The 18,977-nt window shown below is 46.9% G+C and overlaps 1 protein-coding gene across 1 annotated transcript in view; it reads left to right on the forward strand.

The window, feature by feature from the left end:
* Positions 1-18,977, forward strand: part of PLCB2 (phospholipase C beta 2) — a 38,957-nt gene that overhangs the window by 10,765 nt on the left and 9,215 nt on the right. The window contains exons 4-22 of the mRNA XM_029911415.1: positions 367-442; positions 1,101-1,201; positions 2,003-2,169; positions 2,371-2,517; positions 3,604-3,761; positions 5,929-6,011; positions 6,514-6,598; positions 7,701-7,851; positions 8,862-8,959; positions 9,302-9,398; positions 10,470-10,554; positions 11,143-11,267; positions 13,001-13,155; positions 13,622-13,786; positions 14,639-14,738; positions 15,181-15,285; positions 15,821-15,906; positions 16,369-16,465; positions 17,962-18,018. Of these exons, the coding sequence (XP_029767275.1) occupies positions 367-442; positions 1,101-1,201; positions 2,003-2,169; positions 2,371-2,517; positions 3,604-3,761; positions 5,929-6,011; positions 6,514-6,598; positions 7,701-7,851; positions 8,862-8,959; positions 9,302-9,398; positions 10,470-10,554; positions 11,143-11,267; positions 13,001-13,155; positions 13,622-13,786; positions 14,639-14,738; positions 15,181-15,285; positions 15,821-15,906; positions 16,369-16,465; positions 17,962-18,018 (2,138 nt within the window). The remainder of the gene's footprint in view (positions 1-366; positions 443-1,100; positions 1,202-2,002; positions 2,170-2,370; positions 2,518-3,603; positions 3,762-5,928; positions 6,012-6,513; positions 6,599-7,700; positions 7,852-8,861; positions 8,960-9,301; positions 9,399-10,469; positions 10,555-11,142; positions 11,268-13,000; positions 13,156-13,621; positions 13,787-14,638; positions 14,739-15,180; positions 15,286-15,820; positions 15,907-16,368; positions 16,466-17,961; positions 18,019-18,977) is intronic.

The raw sequence follows: 18,977 nt of genomic DNA on the forward strand, positions 1-18,977 counted from the left end.
CGGGCTGTAGTTTGCCCTTCCTTGTCCTATAGGGTCCCCAGCAGAAACTAAAGTTACCCTTGGTTGGGGAAACCTCTGAATTGAAGCAGCAGTGGTATTTATGTATTGATATCAATGGGAGTTAGGCCCCTAAATACTTTTAAGCATTTTGTACATAACATCTCTCCACGTATCTGTTCTCTTTCTCTCTGTGACCAAGTTTTGCATGCACCCTTTTGTCCCTCTCTCTGATTGTAGCTCCCCACTACCCCACCCCATCTTATCCCACACTCTGACTGCACCTGCCAGCAGCCCCAACCTCTGTTCTCGCTCACTGCTCTTCACAAATTGTCATTTTGCAGGCCTAACTGCTCTTCTCTCTCTCAGTATTTTTCAGCTGTTTCCTGCAGACAGGAAGAGGGTAGAAGCTGCATTACATGCTTGTCACCTTCCAAAGGGCAAGGTGAGTGACTTCTTGGGATATTCAGAGGTGTCCAGAGCTCCAGGACAATTCTTTCACTGGCCCTGACCTCTTGACCATGATGATGCTATCCCTAAAACAGCCCCAAAGAGGTAGACTTCCTGACCAACATTCTAAATTACTGTGAAACTGTATAATCTGTACCACATTGTAGCTTTACCTCACTCCCTGCCATGATGACATCAATTATTATTATTTCTATTACAGTGTCACCTAGGGCCCCAAAGAGCTGACAGTCTCAATAGATAAGGTAGACAAAAGGGAAAAAGAGGCACAGTGACTTGCCCAAGGTCACTCAGCAGGTCAATAGTGGAGTCAAGAATATACCCCAGATGTTCTGAATCCCAGGCCACTGCTTTATCCACTCAACAACTGCACCTTCCCCAGGGACACCAGGGACAATTCTCAACTACCCCCATTGAAATACCTTCCCCCAAAGTTTCCCCCAAAGCATCACAAACTATTTGCCCTGTTTCTCTAAGCATCATCTGATGCTCTGTGTGCTAATTCACACCACCACAAACAGGGATACTCCAGGTACTACAGAGCAGGGCAATAGGAATATGGACTACTGGCTCTAATAAGGAAGTGCAGGCAGACATGGGTTTGCAGTACTTGTGAGCTGCGGTTTCTGTTTCAGAATGATGCGATCAATCCAGAGGACTTCCCTGAGAAAGTGTATAAAACCTTCCTGATGAACCTGTGTCCCCGTCCGGAGATCGATGAGATATTCACCTCTCAGTGAGTCTTCCTCATGCTGCAGGGGCAGGCTTTGTTTCATGAGGGGAAAAGACAGGCAAACAGGGGACAATAAAGGAGATATGGTACAACTGAAGCAAAATGACTGGGGTGTATGAAGTGACTTCTGTCTCAGTCCTGCTCCTAATGTGCTTACTGCCAACCTCAATAGAGAGGGCAAGGCCTGGCTAGAGTATGGAGACTGATCTACCCTCTTCATTGCTAGAGGTGGTCACAGGTCAAGGCTGAATCAAATGGGTGGGAAGCATGCACTGCCAGTTTCTGCGCTTGAACCTGTGCAGTGGACAGGTAAAGAACTTCAGACCACGATTTTCAGAAGTGACCAATGATTTTGGGTCCCTCTGTGTGCAGGTGGCCAAACTGGTGACAGCTTAAATGGGTTTGATTTTCAGAGGTGAGTGCTCAGCTCTTCTGAAAACCAGGCCCCTTGATAGTGTCTCAAGTTGGACACCCAAAACTTGAGGCACCAAAAACCACTGATCACTTCTGAAAACCTTGGCCTTGGTCTCCAATCTGTGTAACCTTTCACCAGCACTAAATACGCAGAAATAAGATACAGAAATAAAATACAAAGAAGAGGGAAGGGTGCTGCAAGGTAGAGAGAGAGAGCTGGAGCCTTCAGAGAAAAGAAGGCCTTCTAGGAAATGGTGGGAGTCCAGAGAGAAGGGCATGCACAGCTAGCTGCAGGAAGGGTTAGCCTGCATCTCACTGCTGTAAAAGGGGTTTTCCAGTAACACTTAAATACATTCCGTCTTCCATTCCTCTCTGATTCTTTGCCCTTAGCCATTCGAAAGCCAAGCCCTACATGACCAAAGAGCACTTGGCAAAGTTTATCAACAAGAAACAGCGAGATTCCCGCCTCAATGACATCCTTTTCCCTCCTGCCAAACCAGAGCAGGTGCAGGGCCTAATAGAGAAGTACGAACCCAGTGGGATTAACATCCAGAGAGGTGAGTCTTGTTCAGCACACTGCCTCTCTGTCACTCCAGTGCTATGGAATCATCCCACACTGCACATTGCACTGATACTTACCAGAGTGTCTGGAGCAGCCAGTCTAACTCCTGCAGGCCCCTGTGTTTCAGCATTACCCACCTGCAAGGGAGCCAGGCCTCTTCGTTTCACTTCAGTTAATAGCTTTGTTTTCCCCGCAGGGCAGTTGTCTCCAGAGGGGATGGTCTGGTTCCTCTGTGGCCCTGAAAACAATATTGTATCACTGGACAAAGTGGTGCTGTACCAGGACATGACCCAGCCACTCTCACATTACTTCATCAACTCATCACACAACACCTACTTGACAGGTATCTCTCCACTGGATGAAACACCAATTCCAGGGATCTTCCCCTAGCTTCAAAGCAGGTGTGTTGTACCAAGCATGTGTACCGACACTGGAGATGGGTTTTGCCCCATGTATGCTAGGCAGCAATCGGGCAGTTTGTAAGGAATTGACCCATTGGAAAGGGTTTGAAAAGAAAAAGCATACTCTGCTCTTCTGTCGAAAAGTCACGCTTGGGTGATGCCAAGCAAGGCAAAAGGACTAGGGAGATCAGCCTAAATGCTCAAGACAATGAGTCACAGTCTCCTTGTGTCTGATGGATTCTTTTTTGGGATGGCCTGTAGCTGGGGTGTGATGGGGCATATATAACATTTGCAGTGTAGGAAGGGTGAGCAACTCCTTGCCCTCAAGCTCATAGCCAGGGTCTTTTCCCATCACCAACTCCATCGCAGTGCAAGATTATAGCTTCATCATCTGACTATATAGACAGGCACGGGTATTCTTGGGATGTGAGGGCTGGTTCCTGTCTTTCCTAAATGGCTGGCCAGGTGTGTCTCTCAGGAGTCCCTAGGCTGAGCAGATGTGTGCCACTCTTCACTGGCTGGACATGTGTCTATCCCTGGGTAGATGCATTAGCCTACAAAGTGATTGGGCAGGTATATATGATCTAAGATTTCAGTGAGAAGCAGGTTTCCTCCCCAAGAGTCAAGCAGGTGTATAACCCCATAGACTTGAAGGCAGATCCACACCCCTTCCCAACAGCTGGGCAGATGTAGATCCCTCAGGAATTCAAGAGCAGATAATTGTGTGTCCCTCCCAACTGACTGGGCAGGTGTCTCCCCCAGGGATGGTGGTAGGTGGATACCATCACACCTCATCCCTCAATGTGCAGAAGGTAAACACATTAGTATAGGCCATGCTTTGAGGGAGGAAGAAGTGTTAGGTAGGGCTCCACTGCACAGTTACCTAAAATCTCTCTGCAGTGTGGAGTGCCCGCTTGCCCTGGGTGTGCACAGAGCTGTTTCCCCCTCTTACTGCTCTCCATGCAGAGTGCACTCACATGAATAAATGGCAAACCAGAGTCTCTTCTTCTCCTCCTGCCCCTCTCCAGCTGGCCAGTTTTCTGGCATCTCATCTCCTGAAATGTATCGTCAGAGCCTGCTGTCTGGCTGCCGTTGTGTGGAGCTGGACTGCTGGAAGGGTCGTCCCCCAGATGAGGAGCCCATCATCACCCATGGATTCACCATGACAACTGAGATTCTCTTCAAGGTGAGGGATTGTCTCCACAGATTATTTGTCCTGATTTTGTACTTATTTCTGTGTACCGAGAGTGAATGGATGAAGAATGGGCAGGGGGACACAGGTGTATGGATATATGAGCATCTATTCAAGGATGGCCCGATGTGCAGGTTAATTGGGGGAAAGTAGATAGATGGGGGAGAGTAGCGGGGCTGTTGTATGGATGGGTCTGAATAAACGAGGTGAAATACTTGTGAATTGTCAGATAGGGAATCAGAGAGGTGGTTGGGCAGCTGGAGAGATGTATGGTTGAATAGATGAGTGCCTAGTGGTTGGAGGGTTGTGTAGGTGGATGGATGAGTGTGTGAATGAATAGCTGTGTGAGTTCAGACAAATGACAAGCACCAGGCATTTTTTCAGAAGACCACAAGGGTTAAGAGAGAGCCTTGTTGTCTTCTACAGGTTGATGTCTACAGCAAGTTTGTAATGTTAAATATCGGCACTATGGGGGTAATTCCTTTTGTCACGACCATGCCATGGGAGTACACGATACGCATCCAGCAGAGCAGCAGCCATCTGGGGTGTTGATTGTACAGCTTCCCTGACTCTACACTCAGAGACTCCACAGGGAAAGAGCCAGCCCAGGGTCACGCTCCATTGCCTAGTGAACTTGCTATTCACACTGAAGGATTTTGTTTTAGTGCATTTAACCACATAAATTACAAAAACCATGCACGGTAAAAATGCACCATGCATTTAACTCACTTCCCCTCAGTCCACTCAGGCAAAGCCCAGATCCCACCAGACAGAAGCCAGTTAACAGCTCTCTTGTACTTAGTCTGTGTTCTCCCCCTCCCCCCATTCCTGCACTTCATTATTACCAAGACACATGAAAAAATAAAGCCTTTCTCCTTCAGTGCTCAGGTACCTTGACCTGCCTGTAATAGTCAACGCTGGCAATTTCCCAGGCTAGCTCTTTTGGTATCATGGTTGCTTTTGCATAGCAGTTCGCTACAGACAGGGCAAATGATAGCACAACGGTGTATTATGGAAGCTATAATTGCACTGAGGGGTTCTGCTAAACCATGTGAATGAACCTCAGGATGGAATTATAGCCTGTTAACACAGCATGAGCCCGGTTTTTAGTTTATATAATACACAGAACCCCCATCTCCTGCTCCTTCCCTTCTCCGACCCCCGTCTTTCTAATAGTATCTTTTGCACCCTCTCCTCCTCTGAACTTGTAGCAGCTTCCTTTGAAATGCCGCTCAAGTGGCCCCCTGAAGTGGCACTGAAGCCGCCTTCCTTAGAGAGAAACTGCTTGTTGAATCAGGGTTTGGGGGTTGGGGGCGGGGTTGCATAGGTTGAAGTCCTTGGGCCATATTCATCCCTGGCATTATGCCACTGTCTTCCTCAGGCTTACACCAGAGCTGAATTTGGCCCAATGGATTGAACTCTGCAGTCCATGTACTATCATGCGGTATACAATGGATTGTGTGATATCACTGAATGAATGGAGCAGGAGTAAGCGGGGGCAGATAATTACAAATGAGAAAAACTATGCTCCTGTAACCTGCCAGTTAGCAACAATGGGAAAGAAAATAGAGAAAAGTTCGTTGCAGTTTAATAGGGGCCTGGGGAAAATATTATTTTAAAAAATAAATCAATATTGTTGAGAATAGTTCCATGGCATCAGCATTTGGAATGTTGGTAACTGCTGGTTGCTGAGCATTTCCGTTTGCTGTGCTATTAGACAGTCAGGATCAAGAAGGACTTTACAGGCAAATAAAATGACAGACAAATGGACAAATTCAGAGGAAGTATGTGTGTCGCAGTAAATCTTGAGAGAGTTTAATCAGGCATCACTTACACCTTTTTTTCTGGCCCCCTCAGTGAATCAAATTTAGTCTCTCTTTAGACACATTTACGTTGAATCGCACCCATGTAACAAGATATACACTGGCCCTCCTATGCCTTCCGCATCACCTCTGAATGTGAAGTATTGAGTATAAAAGAACCGAAGGGAATCCAGGTTGTACCTCACATGCTGAGAGACCAGATGAGAGGAGTGTGTGAAAAGGAAGTTTAGTCATGCCTGGGAGAGTCGCTGGAAGAGATCAACTCAGAGATGTGAAAGCTGGGTGGCTACTTGTCTCAGGACACTATAATAATGCTCTGTCTGTCTCTTCTTGTTTAGGATGTCATTGAGGCCATTGCAGAAAGTGCTTTCAAAACCTCTATCTACCCAGTTATCCTGTCCTTTGAGAACCACGTTGACTCGTGAGTATCCAGTGGTTGCTGGTGGGCTCACATCGGGGGAACTCACGTGAGAGAATTAACTTTTTGCTGTCTGAGAGGGGAGGTAGAGGCAAGCACAACCTCTCCAGCTGCCTGGCACATGGTTGTGATTTCCTGGGTGTCTGAGGCTCGGGGTAGAAAGGTGAAGCATTGGAGTTGCAGTGTTAGGAGTTTTTGTTGGAGGGATCAGAGGTGGTTGATGCCAAAAGATGAGAGAATTAAACCAGTGAATCCCATCCTGCCACTCCCATTCAACCTCCCCCAAAACGCCTAATGTTGGGGAGGTGATGGAGCAGAGCAGATGCTGTTAGTCCTGGAGAAGGGTTCAGAGAGCCCGTGTGAGAGATCAGGATGAGGGGAAGTTAGGGTTAACCCTTTGGGTGGGGTGGTAGGGCACGGTGCATGGTGGAGGAGGGTTGCTCATGCTCTTTTCCAGACTCAATAGGTTCGTGTCTCACTCTTGTTTTATTGCATTATTCTTTAGGCCCAAGCAGCAGGCTAAGATGGCTGAGTACTGCAGGACCATATTTGGGGACATGCTGCTGACAGAGCCACTAGAAAAATATCCAGTAAGTGGAAGATGCGGGAGAACTTTTATTGGGGAGAGGGCATCATACACACATGGATCACTCCCTGGTGCAGTCTGGCTCTGCCACCTGTATGGTAATTTGGGGGATCCTTTGTGGCAAGTGGGAGGAGGCTTATAAAGGCATTAAAGTCAGTGAGCCTAGAGACAGAGGCAGTGAGAGGAGACAGCTGGAAATGAGGCTGGGTGCTGAGCAACTTGGAGAATGAAGGGTGAACTTTTCAGCTTCAGGGCCAGATTTTTTGAAACTAGAGGCCTGCTTCTGCTCTAAGTTACACCTATGTGACTCCTTCAACTTTAGAATCAGACCCCATCTGAGTTGTGCATGTGAAATACATATGTACAGGCATAGTCAGGAAAGTAACATATGCAGCTGCATGCACAGAACAGTGGAGTGCATGTCCAGATAATTGATTGCACATGCAGCTCCCCAGTTTGCATGTACAAATGCATATTACCTTTTTGTAAACCCCATGCACATTACTACTGCTCTGCCATAAATATACATGGTGCTTTGTAGAAAAATAAAAAGACAACATCCGTGTCCCAAAGTGCTTACAGTCCACAGTACAGCAAGGCACAATGAAGGATGGCATGTGGGGTGTTGGAGGGTGGACAAGGTCTACAGCAATAGAATCACGCAAGCATGCAGTGCCTCTTGGGAAGAATCATGGTAGGCAGACAAGGTAGAGCACCTGGAAACCATCTGTTAGTTGGATGGATACAGAAGGATATTTGGGTGGTTCTTTAAATGGTGCTGGATGTAGGCAGATGTGTGGCTGGAAACAGAGCAAGGCACAAAGATCTAAAAAGTGTGGGCTGTAGATAGAGAAAGGTATAAAAATAGTGTAGATGCCAGTGAAAAATTGGCAGCCAGATGGCCAGGATACAAGATGTGGATGGCACTGTAAGCAGACAGGTGGATACAGGTACAGACGGGTGGATGGAGATGTTGAAGGATGCAGATGGTGCAGTGTGGAGACAGGCAGGTGGATGGAGATGTTCACAGATACAGATGGACAGCTGAGTTTATGAGCTCTATCTCTTTGTAGGGGAAATTCAATAAGGACTTTTCTCTGTTACAGCTGAAGCCGGGCGTTCCCTTGCCAAGCCCTCAGGATCTCTTAGGGAAAATCCTGATTAAGAACAAAAAGAACCAATCTGCATCTGAAGATAGGCGGGACTCTCTGAAGAAAGAGAGGAATGAAGCTACTGACCAGCCTGTCACTGTGGATGGTATTGATACTGGTACAATACGAAGTGGGGGAGGGGACTCATTCCACTCAGATGGGGTGGCCTGGCCCTTTGGAGAAAGTCCAAACCGGCCCAGTGTTATTTCAAGAGATCTAATATACATAAGTTCAGGCACTTCAGAGTGGAGCATGAGGGGGATCAGCTCCTCAGAATACAATTATGTTTTCAGACACCATATAGCACTAATAGTGATACCAGAGCCTTAAAATATCATGTTACCAATACATTGCCTGGTTATCTGCCAACCATTCTGCTTCTCCTGAGATGCACTGCTGCATATACTGGCTGTTGATCTGATGTGTGCATGGATAGGCTATATTGCCCTTGATTCCTGTCCTGCGTTGTCATTGACTAGCTCTATGGCATCCAGCAAATACACCATGACATATTTCCTAACCATAAATGTTTTGAAGGCCTGTACAACCTACAGCTCCCCCAGATCTTTTATCTCTTTTGCATCTTACATTTGGAGACCCCAAGACAGAACAAGTGAGATTTCAGCCCATGGAGTCTCCATGCCCCTGTTACAGAAGGCGCACAGAATGCAGGAACAGCTCCTCTGTAGAATAGCCAGGAATCAGGATCTAAAGTAAATCCACTCCCAGATTTGTCCCATTAGGTCTGACCCTTGGTGGGGGAAGTGGGACTACAGCCCACTTCTCATGGGAGAAGCCTATGAAGGGAGGCTGGAGGCTCTGGGGATACAGCCAACTTAGATCCTGTTACTGTTATTTGGGGCTAAGGAGACCGGCAAGAGGAAGAACTGAATTACTTGAGTGCACCAGCCCAGAGCAGTGCCTCTCCATATTTGGATGCAGCCATTAGAGCAATTTTGTACCCCTTTCGTGTTTCCACGTTTACACTGGGAGGAATTTCAGTTCAGAAAAGTGGCATGTTTCCCTTGCTAGTGGAGGCAGCATTAGAGGACATGTCGGCAATCCTTCATGCTATCCTGTCTAAATGTGCTGCTGGTGAACTCTGTGTATGCTTAATCTGGGCAGGTGATGTGACCGAAGAGGACCCAGAGGAAGAGGAGGAGGAATCTGGAAACTTGGATGAAGAACAGATTAAAAAGATGCAGTCAGATGAGGTAGTGCCACTGACCTTTCCTCTCTTGGTCCATTTGCTTCTTCTGGACAGTGACCCTATCACAGCTTGTTGTGGGGTCCCATCATACTATTTAATCTAAAGCCCCCTCTCCTCTGTCCCCCACAGGCTTGAGAGCCCAAGCTCTACCCCAAGCCACAACCTCAAAGCAACATCTACACAGCTATTCTTAGCATACTTGTGTGAGCTCTGCTAGCACAAGTCTAGACCCGGACTGGGACGCTTGCTTCCAGATCTAGTGTAGCCATAACCTTAGAGACCCAACTGTGAGTGTGTTGTTTTTCTGGGAGATGTCTCTTCATCTGTCTATTCTCGTTTTGCATAGGGCACTGCTGGCTTGGAAGTGACAGCTTACGAGGAAATGTCCAGCCTGGTTAATTACATCCAGCCCATCAAATTTGACTCCTTTGATACCTCAACAGGTAAGAAGGATTCTTGTCTTTTCACTATTCTAAATGTTTTAATTGAAACAGCTAGTATGAACTTTCACATATTGACAATTTCCAGCTATTTTGACTGCAGCTGTATTTGCAGATACTCTGTTGCCCCATGCCATCTTCTTTTACCCTCCTTGCTCTCTCTTACAGTAGCAAACATGGACATGTGCAGCTCACACATCCCTTTGTAGTCAATGGGTCAAATTCTGCTCTCAGTTACACTAGCGAAAATCAACACCACCACCACTGCAATCCATAGAGTCATTCATGTCTTACACTGGTGTGAATGAGAGCAGAATTTAGCCCAGTCTGTATCAGTATATTTGACTGGTCTTTCTCTTCAGTGGGGATTCCCCCTGCTGGGTGATGGAGAAAGCTGTACACCTGTAACCATGTGAAATGCACCTGCTTTCATCAAACACACCAAGTTCTTCAGATTCTCAAACCTGGGGCCAGTTTTGAGTGAACTGGGTTGATTCATGGTGTCAGTGAAAAACCTGGTAAAATGCAGAGCTTTTCATTGAGCTTTGCTGTCAGTGTTTGGGTTCACTTGAACCTACAACTCAAGCTAAGGGGAAACAAGAGAACTCCTGCACTGACACCAAAGAAACAATTTATGTTGCACACATCTTTGCCATGTGAGCCCCCCTCTGTCTGTGAGATTATAATGTGTGGTTTGGAAACAAAATTAAGGGCTGTAACTGTTGCTATGTTTTCTATAAAAGAAAAGGTGAACTTCTTAACACCCTCCCCAACTCTTTGCAAGCTGATCCTCTGGATGTGTTCATTTGCCTGTCCCAGATAAACCCAACCCAAATCCCAACAGCTCAAATAAACCTTTATGAGTACTCCTCCAATCCCATTTCAGAGGGCCAAGCAAGGATGGAGGTGTCTTGATCTGATCATGGGGTCCATGGGGAAAGAGACAGGCTGGGTGTTTCTTGGTCTGAGGCCCAGCATGAATGTGTCATGCTTTGATTGCGGCACTTGCCAGAGTATGAGATGGGGTGCTGGGAGTGCCTGTCTTTTAAACATTTCCCTCTTCCATACTCCCAGAGCAGAACCGAAGTTATGTCATCTCCTCCTTCACCGAAATGAAGGCTTATGATCTACTGACCAAATCCGCTGTGCAGTTTGTAGAGTATCCTTTTTGCTAGATGAGCTCTGAGGCAGCATTGTCCTGTGTACCTGAGTGATGCATTTTAAGCAGAATATGAAAGCATTACTCCCTGTCATATAGTATCATTCTGGTATCATTCTGTATGACAATGCACAGTCCCATGAGTGCTTGCAGGCTCCTGGGATAAGGTAAAGACAGCACAATTTGCTTTGGGTGCTCAGAACCTTATTAGCTCCTACTCACAATTCATGAAAAGTACCAAGTACACAGAGAACTCAGACATGGTACTATTATCTGGGACACATGTAGGTCATACTGGTCACAGGGCTTCCCGATAGGATGCCTGCTGCCCTCTAGCAGGTGCAGTCAGGACTACCAAATGCTTGTTGGTAAGCATAGAGAACATCATGTTATATAGGGATGCAGGAAAGGGTTCTCGCTTTGATACCATGTCTTAAAGCCTCTGGCGTTTATAACATGGGATGTTACCAAGGGATGCAGCCATTTCAGACCTAAAGAAGCTCATCTAATCTGGAACTGGGAGCTAGTCCCAGGGCACATGTGCAGCAATAGGCCACTCCAGACCCGTTTCCTATGGAGTAACTGCAGATATAACAAGCGACAGATGAGCCGGATTTACCCCAAGGGCACCCGGATGGACTCATCCAACTACATGCCTCAGATGTTCTGGAACGTCGGCTGTCAAATGGTGGCCTTAAACTTCCAGACAATGGGTGAGTTGCAAGCTGTCCCATGCTTCTCAATAGGTGGGGTTGTGTTCACACCCACTCTTATTTCCCCTCTTTCCCTCACTGGGATTTCCCGGTATTACCAGGTGCCTCTGAACATGTGTGCTGTTTGCTTTGCCCTTGTCTTGTCAAATTCAACCTACCCATGGATATCTCTCGGTCTCCAACTGAGCCTCTCTCTCTTGCAGACAGAGCCTTTTTCAGCAGCACAGACAGAGTTAGCCCTGCATGACAATACCTTTGAACTCCATCCTCCCACATACTATCCATGCAGTCCAGCATCTGCAGAAATCATCTCAGGCCAGCCTAATTTCATTCTTCAGATGGTGTGGGGAGTGTAGTGGTTAACACAGGCTGTTGGGATGCACAGCTACACCTAAGCCACAGATGCTGTTGTAGACAGCATGCACAACTAGGCAGAGGAGCTTCCCTCCACCGCACTCTAGCACTTTCCCTCCCCACTGCTGTTTCCAGTGTTGTTGATCTGAGGTGGGCACGAGGGGCTCCAGGGCTCCCCCTTCCCATGTCCACTTCAGGTACTGCATGCCCAAGGTGAGAAGGTGGGGAGGAAGGGCCTCTGTCTCTCACACATGTGCGTGAGAGTGTAGAAGAGCTAGAGGCTGGAAGTTGCAGTTAGAGAAATTCAGACTGGAAATAAAGTGCAGATTTAGAACAATGAGGATAATTAACCCTTGGAACAGTTTACCAAGGGTTCAGGTGGATTCTCCGTCACTGGCAAATTTACATCATGATTAGGTGTTTTTCTCAAAGATGTGCTCTGGCCAGTGTTGTACAGGAGGTCGGACTAGATGATCACAATGGTCCTTTCTGGCCTTGGAATCGATAGGTGGGCTGGGGAGAGGGAAAGTGGGAGAGAGGGGAAGGAAAAGTGAAAGTCGGAGAGACTGGTGGAGAGGGGATTGTATGGTATATGGGGCGTAGAAAGAGTGAGTGAATGGCAAAGGAAGGAGGAGAGGGCAAACATTAATAGCGGAGCAGACAGATTGAGAAGGGCTAGAGCAGTGGTCTCCTACCTTTTTACGCACAAGATCAGTTTTTGAGTTTAAGATCAACCCAAGATCTACCCTGCCCCTTCCCTGAGGCCCCGCCCCACTCACTCCATTCCCCCTCCCGCCGTCACTTGCTCTCCCTCACTGACACCGGGCTGGAGCAGGGGGCTGGGGTGCGGGAAGGGGTGCAGGCTCTGGGCTGGGGCCGAGGGGTTCGGAATGTGGGAAGGGGCTCTGGGCTGAGCCTGGGGCAGTGGGTTGGGGTGCAGGAGTGAGAAGTCCAAGCTCTGGGAGGGAGTTTGGGTGCAGGGGTCATATGGTCACACTGCACCTAACCTCATAGAATACACTGGACATTTCATTAATTTTACTTATTATTAGTGTCATTTGTGGTTTATAGACCCAAAAACCCTTCAGGGATTGTCACAAATCAGTGTAACATTCTCAACTGCAGTGTGTGCATTGGCTGAGCGTGGGGCAGGAGGTTGGGGTGCAGGAAAGGGTGAGGGGTCTGGGAGGGAGTTTGTGGTGCAGGAAGGGGCTCCAGGCTGGGGGGGTTGGGGTGTAGGAGGGGTTTGGGGTGCAGGAGGGGGTGTGAGGTGCAGGCTACAGAAGTTCAGTCTCTACAGCTCCTTGATACATACAGACCTTACTGCTGCACTCCCACAAAAATTCCTGTCTCTGTGTTCCGTTGTCTCTCTCCCTCAGATGTCCCCATGCAACAGAATATGGCCCTCTTTGAGTTCAACGGCCAGAGCGGCTACCTTCTCAAACACGAATTCATGCGGCGTCCAGACAAGCAGTTCGACCCTTACTCTGTGGACCGTATTGACGTGGTGGTAGCAAGCATCCTGTCAATAACGGCAAGTACAAGCCCCTGAGCTGTTTCTCTCCTGACAGAGCTGCACTCTCGCAGCAGGGAGATAACTGGCACCTATAGCTCCTCTATTTACCACCCAGGAGGGCTCTTAATGGCAAATGAACCTGTAACTTCCTGCCGGAGAGTGTTACTATGGCAACTCCCAGTCCTTTCAGTGTTTAAAATTAATCATAATCACATGAAAATAGAAAATTAGCATCTGCCACATGGAATAATCCCGGGCTCTGGTGATGGGGACGGAAGATGACGGGGGGAGCACTAAAGCAAGGAGCACCGGGGAAGGGAAAGAGGAATTAGACAGGCATGTTATAGGGAATGAATGGGCTGGAGGACAGCAGTGACCAAGAAAAAAGAGGAGACAGGCAACAGAAGAAGTGGCCCTAACCCTAATTCTAAGGCTGGAGAGGGTTTTACTAGCCATTGCTAGTTTTATTTCTATTTGTTCTTAGATCCTTTCTGGCCAGTTCCTCTCAGAGCGCAGCGTGAAGACATATGTAGAAGTGGAACTGTTTGGTTTGCCAGGGGACCCAAAACGTAAATACAGAACCAAGCTGACATCAAGTGCCAATTCCCTCAACCCTGTATGGAAGGAGGAGGCTTTTGTTTTTGAAAAGGTAACAACACTTCATGGTAACTCAGATAAAGGCCCCCTAAAGAGACCAGTGACCATGAGTTTTTTCTTTGGGGATTCCAGGGCCACATGAAAAACTCCTTCTTAGATCCATAAAGATCTTTGTGGAGATTCCATGGGCCAGAGATTCGAACAACCACAAGTCCCTCTATTGATGAAGGATCATTGGGAACCCTTTCTGGACATCCCAGAGGCCAAAACACTCCTCTCTGAGCATTTCAAACTGAATTTGCTAATCAAATGAGCCTTGGGAATCTCCAGCCATGAGGAAGCAGAAAAGATGAGAGTAAATACACCCATGTTGTTGTATCACAGAATAAGAGGCACTGTTTTAGGGACAATGGTAGAATAGTGAGAGAGTCTCATGTGAGTCAGATCATAGGATCCATGCAACTTTCCCTGGAAGAACCGATTTGCTTGTTGCTACTATTCCAGCTGTGGGGTTAGGGGGGGTACCAGCAAGGTAATAATAATGCTTAGTACTTACATACTGCTTTACATGTTCACCTTCAAAACACCCTTGGGAAAGCAGGGGAAGCTTTCACCAGCTCATGAGGCAAGGTGGGTATCATCTCCATTTTAGAGGATGGTTCTGAGACACGGACATGTGCAGTGACTAGCCCAAAGCCAGGGTTAGACCTCAGAAATGCCTGATTCCCAACCTGGAGCTCATTCTTGTAAACCATGGGGTCACAAAGCAGCTCTTATTGGGCAGTGGGGGATGGGGGGGGGTGATTTCCTTCTTGTGTTTACATTTTTACTTAGTGACACCAATACTCTGTTAGGAGTCATAGTAAGGCACCTGGGGCTTGAGCTCTTACGTTTTTCTCCCCAGATTCTGATGCCAGAGTTGGCTTCTCTCAGAATTGTGGCTTTGGAGGAAGGAGGAAAGTTCATTGGTCAACGCATCATTCCCATTATTGCTGTGCATTCAGGTAAAGTCAGGCCTTTCTGTGGAAACTCCTTCTGTGTCCTTCATCACTGTCCTTTGCTGTCCTGTGCAGTACAATATTAAGCTGAGCTATGCTAGGGGTTGGTGTTAAGGAGGTGACCCCATGCGCTGATGGAGTTGATGCAAGTAGCAGTGCTAGAAACCGTGGTCCAAAGTGCAGTGGTGCTCTCTCTGGGGATGAAGGGAGATGTTGTGCTGTCCTCTCTTGAGCACAGGAGATCAGTCATTGTTGCATTCCTTTGTGTTGTGTTTGAGGGATTCAAGCAGCAGAGACCCTCCAAACTCATTGCAGTGGAACCTTTGTGTAACCCATAATGCCCGAATATTTCTCCTCCAAGTCACTCACAGACTGCTGTGTTTCCTGTTGGGACATGGGGAGGGGGAGGGAATGCCCTCACTCATTCTCTCCTATTTTCTATTATCAGGCTATCACCACGTTTGCCTTCGCAGTGAGAGTAACATGCCACTCACTATGCCCTCCCTCTTTGTGTACCTGGAGATGAAGGACTATGTCCCTGACACTTGGGCAGGTAATAATATATGGAGATATACCTATCTCATAGAACTGGAAGGGACCTCGAAAGGTCATTGAGTCCAGCCCCCCACCCCAGTCAGGGCGCTTTTATTGGTCCTTTTACCAGCCTTAGTCTGAGCGTCATATTTGGGAGCTTCACATGGTTTTCCACCTCATTGCCAACATTTTGCACAGCTCTAGTTAGGGCTGAGGTTCAGTGAGAGACAAGTGGGAAAACAGCATTCCCAGGAACAGAGTAGGCAGAATGGCAGTGCCTCCCTGTAACTTGTAGGGAGTGCTCTCCCCAGGATGAGGTTGAGATAAAAAGACAGCGGGGTGGGAGAGAACCCGTCCGAGAGAGGGCTGAGGGCAGGGAGAATGGAAACACATTCTAGTACTAGGAAAGAGAGCGAGGGATTTCTTCAGTCTGCAGTACATCCCTCAGGCAGTTAGTGTGGAGAATGGCTATTCCCAGAAATAAAATCTGAGTGGCAGGGAAAGGGGAAATCTGACGAGTCCACTGACAATCTGGACCTGCTCTTTGTTTCCAGATCTGACTGTTGCTCTCTCCAACCCCATTAAGTTCTTTAATACCCAGGACAAGAGATTAGTGACGCTGAAACAGGGTTCTGCAGAGGTGAGTGTTTCTACACGTTCTGCAACGTGCTTTGTGGGTTCAGTCTGAAATGATGCAGGGTGCTCATCCTGATGCTTCCTCACCCTGCCAGGAGCAAGGACAGTGTAGCAGTAGTTCAGTCTTTGAAGGGTAAGAGGGGATTCAGTGTCTATTTCAGAAAGCCTTGTCTAATTCCTTGAGGCTGTGGATAGCTCCTGGTGCAGCGACTGTATAGACAACATAAACCACCAAAGGGGATCCTGCCTGGTGTCAGGAAAGTCATGCCCACAGATTGCAAAACTAAGCAGACTATGATGTTAAGCTCCTGGGAGATTCCATTGTCTCAAATGGGAAAGCATTGTACTGTTTCCCTCACCGGCTTTGCTAGGATTTATACTTATATTGATTGCTCTATCAGTCACCACATCTATTTCCTGGGTCTGTTTTGCTATAGCATTGATTCACGTCTGATCTTTGTTTTAGGGGCCTGACATGCAGAAGAGGCTTACAGCAGCTCAAACCAACGGGATACCAAATTCCACCAGGACTTTTAGTTTGCATTCTTCAAATGGACCTGCAGGTAAAGCTGTAGATGTAGGTGGGACTAAAAGAATGAGGAGGGAGATGTACATTGCTCAAACGTTGAAAGAAGGGGGTGCTGGATAGCCCTAGAGAGTGGTAATGGAATCAGAGCCTTTCACCTCTAGGTCACTTGCTTAAATTCTGGCCTCATTCAATACTGAACAAAAGTTGTTACCATCCAGTCACTCTTTAGGTGTGTGTGTGAAACGAGTGGGTGATTTCACTCCATTTCCAAGTGTACAACATTATAAAAATCACCATCACAATTAGCACAGTTGATAATCTCAATAGATAAACCAAAGGTCCAGTGAGCATGGAAACAGAACTATCTTCTTACCCCTAGAGGTGGTCGCTCCAGGTCAGAGTAGGGACATAATAGGTGCAGCAGTATGGATGAAGATTACATTGCCATTGCTTATGCTGTACTGTTCCTGTATTGTGAATAAATAGGGGAGATCACTTCCCAACATTGACAATGCAGCACCTTCACCAGCACTACAGTCACAAGAAGATAACATTTTGGAAAGGAGCAGAGATATGGTTAAAAGAGAAACACATAACTGAGGGCGAGATAGTTCATGTTGTAAATTACCAGCAGGCGCTAAAGAAATTTCTGTAGATTAACAAGTTGAGCACCAGCCTTCATACCCTTTCCTCCTTACAGTCAGACATCCAGACCTGGGGAAGGGTTTCCAGATTAAACCTATTCCTTTATATCCATTCAAGCCTATGGCACCAGGATTCCTGTGCCATGTGCCATGGATGTATAGGTCCCAATCCCAGTCATCTGAAATGATGAGTCTCACAATGACTGAATCAATGCAAGGATGTAGAATCCTTTTCTCTCAGAAATATATAAACACTAAACTAATTCTCTCATTTACTCTATTTTCACATTGTTCTAAGAAGCCCACTGACTTCAGCTGAATTACTCCTGATTATGCTAATGGTATGAGGGGAGGTCAAGGCTACCCAAATCCTCACCAACATTGGGGGCAGGAAATGTAGCTTGATGGATTTAGTGGATGACTTGGTTCTAGTCAGTAACACCTCAGTGTTCCTTACCTGTATGTTATTTTACAAAGCCTAATTTTGTGAGGTCCTGATTGCCTGTTTCAAAGTTCTGGGTGCATCAAATCCCATTGAAGCCACGTTGAGGGCACTCCACACCTGGCAAGATTGACCTTACTGAAGTTCTGTTCCATTGTATCTGTTGAGTGCTGATGAATGTTAGACACTCTATTGATCAGCTGAGCTGATCCCTGAGTTCCTTCTGGGACTTGTTGCAGCTTCTGTGTGTAATGTTTCTTCCCAAACAGCAAAAATGGCAGCAAGGGTATTTGATGCAGGAATATATACTTCCCCTCTCACAGCATCCCTTACACCAGCGTAAGCAAGAGTGGGAATGGAGCAGAGTCCCCGCTCCCCATTCTCCACTGCTCCATTTTCAGCCCAGAGTTAGGGTGTGAACAAGAATCTCTTCTGTGGTTTTAGGAGCTATGGCCCTGGGGAAGGAAGAAACTAAAAAAGAAGTTGCAAAAGAAGTTGCAGGTAATTACACCAATATTACTCTAAAGGGCTCTAAAGATAGCTTTAAGCCACCTTTGTGACTCCCCTGTCCTATGCCAACTGGGGCACATTTAGTCATCCTGCATATTTTAGAGTAGCTTCAGGACTGCTCTAATTTGTGCTCTGCTGCCTATGGCCCCAAGGGGACATTGCAGCAGCTGTGAATAGCTGAAGCACAGCAGCACTTCAGCCATGTTCTAATGCCTCCCAGCTTGCCCTCAACACACACATTGTACCAGGGTCTCCTGTAGGAGGCAGCAGAGAGCCAGCATCGCCAGTACCCGAGTCAGAGACGCTCCTATGTTAAAGGACTTCTACAGTGGCCAGATCTGCTGGCTTTAAGGCCCCTTTACACTCGCAGAAGCAGCACGAAGAGGACTACAGGGCAGCTTAAGCCCCCCTGTGGACTGAGCCCTTCATCTGTTGATTTAATGCATTTATTATTTGCCTATTTGTCTGCATCATAATGCTGTGTGATAAAACCAATACACAATATTAACATCAAAATAAAAATCTAACATGCCAGAATATACCACCAACAGGGCACAAGGATGAATCCACCTGCCCTCAGTCAAACTACCCCACTGGGATCAAATGCCAAATAACTGCCATCCATCTGCTGCAAATTTCCACACATCACAGTTATGAATAAATTACTCAACAAATAAAGGATATTCATAAATTAAAAAAACATTGTTAGGATGGAGTTATGATTGTATAAGGATAGCTGTTAATACAGCATATAGCTGAGTCATTACTTTAGAAGGCGATAGTTCATAAAGCCTAATTTTCTGACTCAAACATTTGTGTTTGCACTTTCTCCCTGAATTTCCTCACTTTCAAATGTTCACTAGAACTAAAGTTCGGTACGTTCTTACAGATTCCCAAGCACAAACCATTACTTTCCTTAGCACCCCAATAACCTTTTAACCACAGATACC

Source organism: Terrapene carolina, unplaced genomic scaffold (assembly GCF_002925995.2).
Source record: "Terrapene carolina triunguis isolate 2854851 unplaced genomic scaffold, T_m_triunguis-2.0 Scaffold96, whole genome shotgun sequence".
In the NCBI taxonomy this organism is placed as follows: Eukaryota; Metazoa; Chordata; order Testudines; family Emydidae; genus Terrapene; species Terrapene triunguis.